At 54.9% G+C, this 10,156-nt stretch overlaps 1 protein-coding gene across 2 annotated transcripts in view; it reads left to right on the top strand.

The window, feature by feature from the left end:
- Positions 1 to 6,377: 6,377 nt before the first annotated feature.
- The window catches only part of LOC102376880 (unconventional myosin-Vb-like), a 51,370-nt gene continuing 47,591 nt past the window's right edge, over positions 6,378 to 10,156 (top strand). For both annotated transcript variants that reach the window (XM_006027183.3, XM_025208338.1), the window contains exon 1: positions 6,378 to 6,434. In XM_006027183.3, coding sequence (XP_006027245.1) covers positions 6,408 to 6,434 — 27 coding nt within the window. In that variant the 5' untranslated portion in view covers positions 6,378 to 6,407. The remainder of the gene's footprint in view (positions 6,435 to 10,156) is intronic.

A 10,156-nucleotide genomic window follows, 5' to 3' on the forward strand; every position in this document is an offset into this window, starting at 1 on the left:
ATATATATAACATTCTTTTTTGTAACAGTTCTAGCTTCTATTTTGCCAATGTGAAAAACTGCCCAAAATGCATTGAGAAGGCCAGTGTTGTGGCCTGGGGAGGAAGGGGGAAGAGGGGGTTGGAGAAGGCAGCCGAGGGATGGGGACCCAGGTTACCCACATCATGTCACACAACACAGTGATTTCTATCTCCTTTTTATTTTGTGGTTGGTTTTTTTTTGTTCGTTTGTTTGGGTTGTTTTTGGTTGTTTTTTATTTTTTATTTTTTTTTTTTTTACCTCTTCTGTATATGTAGGGAATTTATAGGGAAATATGGACTTTATTGAATAAATTTTAAAAACTAAAATATATTTTATTTTAAAAGAAAATAACGGACCTTTGACCTTACATGGCTAAAGTACTGATTATATATTTGCTGAGCTGACTTGACGGTTATGAAATTGTATCAAGAGTTTTATTTTTTGACTTCAAAGCCTTCTTAATAAAGACTTTTTACTATATATGAATATACATTCCATGTGCAGCGTGCTGTTCTCTGATAAGTCCCCCCCTGCATTCACAACTGCGCCTGCTTGGCTTTCCAGAGAAATATTAGCTTGGTGTGACCAGGTCATGGATATAGACCTGCTGTGCTCCCTCAAACGTGGTTGGATTTCAGCAGCATGTTATCGTGCTGCCACGGAAGAGTAGCAAGGGGCACTTAATGCTGCAGGGGCCATGAGAAGGGACAGAGCTTTGAGGATGGGCTTTTGCCAACAGTGCAAATAACCCACAGTGTTGCTTTTAGCCCCTGCAGCAGTGCAGGATGTCTGGGGGATGGTGCACGGATGGATCTAGTAGATGCAGCTGCTCTGTGTTCACCAATGGCTCATGCTAGGACCCATGGTGCGGAGGGGAGTGAGGAAGGCCACAATGCAGCTGTCCCTTGTCATTGTCCCTGGAAGGAGCGATAAGCTTCTCCTTTCCACCTGGCTGCTATCTCAAACAGCTCAGCCCCCATGGTCTCCCACTGCAAAGGAGCAGTCTTGGTGGTGGGAACATCTCCAGGACAGCCTTGAGTCTGCCTGACTTGGCTCTTAAGGCAGGGTCATTGCTGCCAGGTTTTCTGAACAGGCTGTTGGAGTACCATGGGATCTGCAGAGGCCGAGTTGGGACAGGCCCCTGTGGCCCCAGGACATGTCTGTTCCTGCCCTCTCTGCCTAGGATGCTGCTTTCAGCACAGGCTGGGGAAGCCTGCCCTGGGCATCCAGGACTGACTAGCAGGCAGCTTGCAGCTAATACCTCTGGCATCCAGAGCTTCCAGATCCCTATGTAGCAATAGCAGAAGAAGCCTTAATGCATCCGATGCTAAAATACCAGGGTGCCAAGGAACACGATGGCGAAAGTACAACCCTCCTGTGTGCAGGCTGGGGGTGCGTGGTGGGCTGCTTCTGCCCCTCGAGCAAAATTAGCATGGGGGCACTTGGGATGGGGGGAGGGGAGGAGTGTTTAGAGCTTTCTCAGGGCCCTGTTTTTACTCCAGCTGCTGGTCCTAGCCTCTGGGCTCCCATCCACCATGCCTGATGGAAGCTTTTCCACCCATGGAGGCACTGGCTCTTCCCCCTGATGTCCCACATGCGAGGCCACAGGAGGAGCACTGCAAAGAACCCTGGTTCTTAGCTACGGAAGCCGGAGCAGCCAGGGAACCACTGTGACTCCGGTTGAGCGATTGAGGAGCTGAATGTGCAGCAGCTCTTCTAGGACCTTCCCATTCTCTTCTGCAGCTGGGCTAGGGGAGGAGAGCCCTGCCCTGCACAAGGGAAGCACTTGTAGGATGCTTCCTGGAAAGATCTCAAGGCGCTGCAAACATGCCCCTCCTGAGCCAGCCTGTTCTTGCAGCCACCTGTGAGTGACCTTGGGCTCATGCAGGGAATCGGTGGCATTGCTAGGACCAGAATCAAGACCATGGTCCTCTGTCCCAGCTGGATGAGTCTCTGCAGGATGCACAGCTGCTGAGTCCCCCCAGGACATTTGCTTTAATCAGAAGAAACGTCCCCACCTCCCCCCTCAGGGCACATGGCCCTTGTTCCTCACCACCCTGACTGCTGGGTGGTCTGCCCCCTCCTTACAGACACAAGAGCATCAGCTACAGACCACTGGCACAGCCCCAGCAGTCAGCTCCTGCAGCCTTCTGCCTGCTCTGTTGTGCCCCCTACACTTCTGTCCTCCTCGGTCCCAGCATTTCTGTCCTCTGTGGTGGGCCCTATCACTGCTGGGCTCACCACAGAGCTCTGCCAAGGGCATTCTACCCAGAGCACATCCCACATTCAGACCTTCATCTAGTCGCTGCCCTAGCAGCAGAAGGGGCTGGGCTGTAGTAGCTGCTACTGGCTGTAATGCAAAGGAATGACTGGGGAGTAATGTCCTACCTGCTTCCCTTCCCACAGTGCCCCCCACGCAGCAAGCAGGGGCATTCACAACTGCCTGGATCTGCCTGAGTGAGGCACTGTGGGTCAAGCAGCAGCACAGAGGCAGCCACTTGGGTTTGAAATCAGTTGAGAAGTTGATGATTCCCGCTGGATTCCCTGCCAGGGCGGACCCTGAGCTGCCTTGTCTCCACTGCCACCCCACTTCTTGCCCTGCCAACCAGGCTCTGCTGTGCCACGCTGGAGAGCGACCTGCGGACGGCACTTCCGTCCTCGGGCAACCTGCGGCTCTCGCTGCTGGCAGGTAATTCCCTGACTAAGCCGACTCCGGTCAGCCAGACCGAGGGAACATGGGGAAGGCTGGTTCTGAAGTGACCCAGGTCCCCCAGTCCCGTTGACAGGGGGCATCTGAACCCATTCACCTCCTTTGCCAATCCCAGGTGCTGCCTCTTTTGCATCACAGTCAGCCACAGAGCTGTGCCCTGAACTCCAAACATGGTCTAGTTCTGCCTGACTCAGCAGTGATCGAGGCCCAGGGGTGATGAGGTGGGAAAAGGCCACTAGAAAAACTGCCCCACTGGCTTCTGAAAGAGTCTTAGACTGGCAGTGCTTAGACCGAGATGCTGTAGGTTGGACCCAAATGCACCCCCGGCGGGGCCTGAGAAACTAAAACAGCTGCCACGTGGCCTCTGATCAACTCCAGACTCTTGGGGAACGTCGCAGGCAGCAGTGGGCAGAATGCACGACTTTTTGGTGTAGCCTGGAAAGGAAAGGGCAGGGATACGCGGGGCCCTTGGTACTGGGTTAGCAGAGCCACGGCTCATGACTTTGTGCCCCCCGTAATTGCATGGCAGTCACAAAAACAAATGTCTTCCAGCATCCCAGCCCCACCACCAGCTCAACTCTTCCCTGCCCCCAAGGGAGCTTGAAACGTGGCTGCCCTGGAAGAGGAAGAAAAGAAAGAGCTTTAATCAAAAGAAACTTCATCCTGAGACACCAAAGAAGAACCAGACTGGTGGTGAGATGGGGAATCATGGGGGTGAGCACAGGGACCCTGCCATGGTTGGAATGGGGTGCAAGGAGGGAGGGAGAGAGGAGAGGGGACCCTGCTTTGGGGGTCATACAGGGCCTGGCAGAGGGGAGTGGGTTGCACATAGTCTCTGCCATCAGGGAAAGTGGGGGGTGTCTGTGGGTCCTAGAAGCAGAGGGGGGATAGGAGAGGGCCCACAGGGTGTTGTAGGCTGCTCACTAGAAAGCAAGTGTCATTGCCACTGGGAATCCAGCCAGGTTCTGACTGCAGGGAGGGGGGTTCCCCACACAGCAAGGACCTACCCATGCTGAGGTCTCCTAAACAAAGGAGCTAGAGCAGCTTGCACCAGTGCCCGCTTGTGTCTCACATCCAGGCATCACACACCTTCTCTGGGCTGGGCCCTGCAAGACAGCTCACCCATGGGCCTGTGCCAGGTTGTCTTGGCTGCTCCGCTAATGGCTGTGGGGAGACTGATTTGGGCTGTAGGCCAGCAGCAGTGTCTACAGAGGGTGTGTGTGTGGCTGTGTGTACATGAGTGTGTGAGAGAGAGAGAGAATCTGTGGGTAACAGTGCCCAGCCATGGTCCCTAATGCAGGCAGAGTTGGATAATGGGCTCTTTGAGGCTGGGGAAGCCTGAAGCCAACGAGGCTCAGCTGGGGGTTTGCTGGGCTTGAGCAACCTGCTCAGAAGCATCCAGAATTAAAAGCCTAGGGGTGTGGACAGACAAAACACCTAGGCTGGAGTAAAGGGAGAAACAAGGGCATGCACTTCCCGATGCAGCTCTTAGCAGGAGTTCCAGGGCTCTGCAAAGCTGCTGGCCCCTGGCTGGCGTTTAAAGCTAACTGTCCCCAACAGCACCTAGTACCTGCTTCAGGCTCCAGAGGCTCCTGAGTCTATTGCCACGCAGGAACTGGGGCTGCTGGGGAGCCCAGCTCCCTCAGTGCCCTGTGACCCACGTGCAACAAGGACAGCCAGCTCACTGCCTCCGTGGCTGCCAGGCCCTGCTGTCTGGAGGGAGCGGGCTGACAGTGCCCCGGGCTGGGGCACTGCTCCCTCCACACCTTGGTTACTGTTTCTTTAGAGGCCCTTTAGGGGCACTGGACAGCTCAGGGTCATGGCAGAGCACTTCAAAGCCTTCCCCTCTAACCCTCAGACAGGGAGCACTTGTGGGCTGCCTCACTCTTGTACTGGGGCAGCCTGTATTCACGTACCTGATCCTCCCCGGTGGGCACGCAGATGCTCCCCTGTATCAGCTGTCTCACTGGAGAGGCCAAGGCCTGGGCTGTAGAAGCAGAAGTTGTCTTGCCCCAAATGTCTCTGCAGCCAGGCTCCCCATGGTTTATGACCTCTCTGGGGCCCAAGCTGTGCCCGTGCCCTGCAGATAGCAAATGCTGTGTGTTTATATAAGAACCTGAACTGCTGGGAGACTGCCCCATGCCCACGGCGCTGCACGAGGGGACTCCTGCCCTGCTGGGCCCAGGCCGGAGCAATGCAGACACAGACGTTAGCTGTTGGGCGCTCCCTTGCTTGCTTCTCTCCAGCACAGAATTCACACCAGGATTTTTGATGGTGGTGCAAAGTGCGATCAAACCCGTGGGAATATTTTTCCCACCCCTCTTGTTTGGTCCCCATCTGAAAACATGGCTATTAATGGCATTTCAGGCTGTGTCTACAGGGTGCACGCCGCGCAAACACGCCTACATGATTTGTTAATGAGACACATGCGGCCGACAGCCCGCGGGTAATTAGAGATTCATTATTTTTGCATCAGAAACTGCCTTTGTGTGTTGCGTGTTGCAGAATTTGTTCGCATTAGGAGAAAAAGAGGCGACATTTTAATCTCCCTGATTGTCACGTTGCACTAATCCTTCCGCGCACTGGATTAATGGAGCATGTGCCGTCCTTGTAGAATTATCAGTGCCGACAGACGTGAGCAACAGGAACCAGCGGGGCATGGAAGGGATGTCTGGAGAGCTCACGGCCCCCCTCTGGGGGCTCTGCGGGGAGACATGGAGCCTGGCTGGTTTGGGGTGGGTGGCAGCTGGGTCTTTCCTGAGAAATGCCCCACCGGAGGTGTGGGTGCAATGCCAAGAGGCAGCTCTGCCCTGTCTCACTGAGCAACCCCCTTCACCCCAATGGGCCTGCCTCTAACCGAGGAGCCAGAACGTATGAGCCAACAGTGCGCCCTTGTTGCAAGAAGGCTAAGGGCAAACTGGGCTGCACTGGTAGGAGTGTTGCCAGCAGGTTGAGGGAAGTGATTGCCCCTCTGTTCAGCACTGGTGAGGCCACATCTGGAGTCCTGTGTCCAGTTTTGAAGCCCCCACCATTACAGAAAGGATGTGGACACATTGGAGAGGCCAGTGGAGGGCAATGAAAATGGTTCGGGGCTGGGGGACAGGGCTTGTGAGGGGAGGCTGAGGGAACTGGGTGTATTCAGTCTGCAGAAGAGAAGACGGAGAGGGGATTTAAGAGCAGCCTTCACCTACCTGAAGTGGGGGTGGAAAGAGGCTGGAGCTGGGCTGTTCTCGGTGGGGACAGATGATGGAACAAGGAGCAATGGGCTCAAGCTGCAGCAAGGGAAGCTGAGGTTAGATATCAGGGGAAACTTGCTCACGAGGAGGGTGGTGAAGCGCTGGAACCGGGTACCCAGGGGGGTGGCGGACTCTCCATCCTTGACGTTTGTGCAGCCCCGGCTAGACTTGTGGCTGGCTTCGCAGCCCGGTGCCCCCAGGACGTGTCAGCCCAGGAGCTGCCAGGAGAGGCGCTGACCTCGGCTTGGGAGCAGGGCGGGAAACTGAGGCAGGCCGAGAGGCGCAGGGGCTCGTCTGCCCGCCGGGGCAGCGCCATAAACGCGACGGCGCGCGGGAGCGCCCGCGAGCGCTCATTGGTCAGTGGCCGGGGGGGAGGAGGCCCCGCCCGCGCCATAAAAGCGACGGCGCCCGGTTCCCACGCGTGCTCTCCTGCTGCTCGCCATGGCCGCGCCGGACCTGTACGCGCAGGTAGGGGCCCGCGCAGCGCAGCGCGGCTGGGAGCTGGGGCCTGCCGCTGCCCCTGCCGCTCCCTCGTGCCCCGAGGCCCTGAGCCCTCCGGGGGGTTTGCTCCTGCGGGCCCCGGGACACGGGGGGGGGGCGGCATTGGTCTCTGTTCCAGCTCTTGCAGAGAGCTGAGCAGGTGGGAGGCAGGTCCCCAGGACAGGTGAGGACCTGGGGTTGATCACAGAGGAGCACTGAGCCCATGAAACACGGATGTGGTGCTGGTGCCCTGGCTGGCTTGGAAAGCATCTCTAGCAAAGCACACCAGAGCCTAATGGGACTCTCGGGGTGTGGGGGGCTGAGGCTGCCTTGCTGCCCTCTGCTCCAAGGAGGCTGCTCTGTGCCCTGAACTGAGTCGAGTCTCGGCCCCCGGTTGCCCCCTCCAAGGCCAAAGCCATCCAGCAAGCTCAAGCATTAGGACGGGAAGCTGCGGCCTGCAGGAGAGGTCCCTCGCGTTGGCTGATCTGGGTTTGAGACACTGGTGCAGCCACGAGTATTGAACTAGTCTGTGGTGTGTGGTAGCTGCTGGCTGCTCTCCTGGCAGCCTCCTTCAGTCTCTCCATCCTGTTGCTAGAGTGGGGGTGTTGGTAGGGCAGAGTGCGTTTTGATCCCACCTACCCCTGGAAGTCTCTTACCTATGCCCAGAATCACAACCTGGTCAGCTACCCTCTTATTCTCAGCTGCTGAAAGCTTCCCCCTCTTGCCTCCCCTGCCTCTGCAAAATGTACCACAGGAGCCTTCGCGATGACTAGAAGGTGAAAAGGCAAGATAGCATGGATCCAGACACTTAATTCCAGTGGCCTGGGTGCTAGGACCCTGGCGACTTGCCCCCAATGTGGATTTGAGGGGGAGGCTGGGGTGGGGCCTGTGGACAAGCACTAGAATGGGTTACTCTAGCACTAGAGGGGTCGACTCTCCATCCTTGGAGATGTTTTTTAAGGCCTGGCTTGGCAAAGCCATAGCTGGGATGCTCCCAGTGGGGCTGGTCCTGCCTTTGAGCAGAGGGTTAGACTAGACCTCCTGAAGTCCCTTCCAACCCTAACTTTCTGTGCTTCTGTGACAAGGGCATTTAGCTGCTCCTGGACCGAAGCTGCTCGGGCACAGATTCAAAGTCCAGCCCGTTGTGCTGTGTTTCCATCCCCTTTCTCCCCACTCCACTCTCCTGGTTTCAGGGTTGTCTTGTGCTTAGCCCCAGCCAGAGAGCATGCAGCCTTTGCTGTATTTACTGCAAATGTGGCTAGGTTATATTGCAGCTTCATCAGTGCAGTGCTGTCTGATAGCCTCTGCTCCTGGAGAGGCACCTGGGGAACCTGGAGTCAGTTGTGCTCCACTTCTGGGTATGGAGGCTTCTGGTCTGGAAACTGGTGCACGTGCTCTGAACTCGCACTTGCTTCTCTCCTGCCTAATCGTGCTGGGCATGCTCTGGCTTTGTCATATAACCTCCCGTCTCCCCATTTATTGCTTGCACAGACTCCTGTGTCTGCTCAGTGCTGGGCTATTCACTATTCTTTCAGTGCATTTTACCTTGTTTAAAAGCTCTGGAGTGCTTGGGACTAGATGGACCCTTATGTCTTGGAAGATGAGCAAACTCATTTGGCCTGATTCTTCCCTGCCCCATCCCCCTCCATGCCTCTGGATCCTTTGTATGCCAAGCCAGTTACCTTGTTGCTCAGGTGCTGGAGGTAGAGGAGGCATTGGGATGTACTTCCAGAGCACCGTGAGCTCTTTGGCAGGAGGAGATTCCTGGTGTGCATGTCAAGGGGGCTGGCTGACTAGGTGGTGAGCCTCCAGACTACATCAAATGCTGTGCCCAGCAGTATCCTGCCATGGGAGCCGTTTTTTCTCAGTGGTAGGTAATCAGGTGTGGGTGTTTGCAAGGAGCCCTCCCATACTACTTGTCTGGATCCAGGTAGTTCCCTGTGACTTGGACTCAGTTCCTTGATTCATCAAGCTCTGGGATGAAGGCAAGTGTCTGTCCCCACTATATGGCTACAGATAATGGCACTTCCCCACAACACTGGACTACTATCCCAGCATCTCTGGAGGAGACCAGAACCTGCAGCTCGGGGCCCTCCTTACCATTGGCTTCAGCTGCGCATGTAGACAGGCCAGCAGTCTTTGCTCTCGTGGTGTTGGGTGTGTGTCTGTGGACAGTGGACTGAGACTACATTTCTGTAGACTGTAAAACAAAGTGGAGTAGATGATGCCTCAAACTTATGCACTGAATTGGCAGAGGTAGCTTATGAAGTCTGTCTTGGATGGCTCCAAGTCTGAATGCTAGCGAGGCCTTTATTAGCACCACATGTTCTGGTTAAGTTACACCCTTGGCTTTTCAGCAAGCCTGTGCATTGTAATTGGGGCTTCCAGCTCTTTCACATGGCATCCCCGGTTACAGATGGGCTGTGTCTGGGGTTGGGGGAGCAAGGGTTGGAGAATCGGACTTCCAGAGTCTTCCTGTCAGGTGCAGGGAGAACTGAACACCCTAAAGATCAAACCTGCTCATCACTGTTACTGCTGGGCCTTGCATGTCATTGCCTGAGGTCAGGGAACAGCATCTTGTGCTTTGCTTGCAGGCCCTCATTTGCTGGGTGCTGCTGCAGTGTGACAGATGCCTAAATTGGGGCCACTTTATGTTGCTTAAACCAAAGCTGGGAAATATTAAGCCTTCCATAGACTCTTTGCTGAGTAGGCGGTCTGTAGTTCAACAGACACCTGGAGTGCAGCCTGGCACTGCTTCAGGCTGTCTGTTTTGTTGGATTTTTTTTTTTTTTTTTTTTTTTTGGCGGGGGGGCATAAATGTCCACTTTGACAGTCAGCTCTCCCTTCTCACTGCTGCGGTGGTTCTGGCTGTGACTGAGGCTGCCTTCTCCCAAGTCCAAGTTCAGATGCCTGCCTTCCCCAGTCAAAACCACCACCTCGTTGTATTGCAGTGATCGAACAAAACCCAAGCTATTGTACTGGAGACTCAGATCTTTGCATTCACCCAGATGTGTATGGTTAGAAGGAAAGCTTTGGCCTCAGTAGGCATGAAACAAGGGAAATGTTCTTGATGCTCTAATGCATATAAAACAGCCTAAGGTTGCCCACTGAACGGTGAGGGGGAAACGAGTTACTGAGCAGCTGTTCAACAAGTGCAGCCTATTCTGTGCACCAAGCTAAGGCAAGAAACAGCTGAAGGAGGAGTAAGCAGCATGCCATTGGGGTCAGAAGTGCAAAATGATGCATGTCTGGGCAGCTGGGAGTCTGTAAGAGGGGCTAACCAGAACTTTTCTTCCAAGCAGTACTTGGAGGGGAAGCCTATGGGACTTAAAGGACATACAGAGCAGCTCAAGACAGTCTGCAAAGCCTCTATTGTGCCTTACACAGCACATGACAGCATGGGAAGGATTCTGATTGCTGTGCACAAGGACTAGTGCATTTCCCCACCTGTTTGCTGGACTTGGTCACCTTTTAGCTAGAGCAACACCCCAGATGTGCTGCAGGGACTCTTTAATCCCATTCTCCTAGTTAAACTGCAGGCTTCCTGGCTTGTATTTCTCTAGTTAAACAAGCAATACAGCATGGTTGGGGGTGGGGGGTCTGGGGCAGGTTATGAGCAAGCAGCTCCAGCCCCTACCCTCTGCACTGGGGAGAGAGAAGTTGGGAATCCTACCAATGTTTTCTAACAGGACTGTGATGGGGGGGGGGGG

This window comes from Alligator sinensis, unplaced genomic scaffold (genome assembly GCF_000455745.1).
Source record: "Alligator sinensis unplaced genomic scaffold, ASM45574v1 scaffold103_1, whole genome shotgun sequence".
Lineage (NCBI taxonomy): Eukaryota > Metazoa > Chordata > Crocodylia > Alligatoridae > Alligator > Alligator sinensis.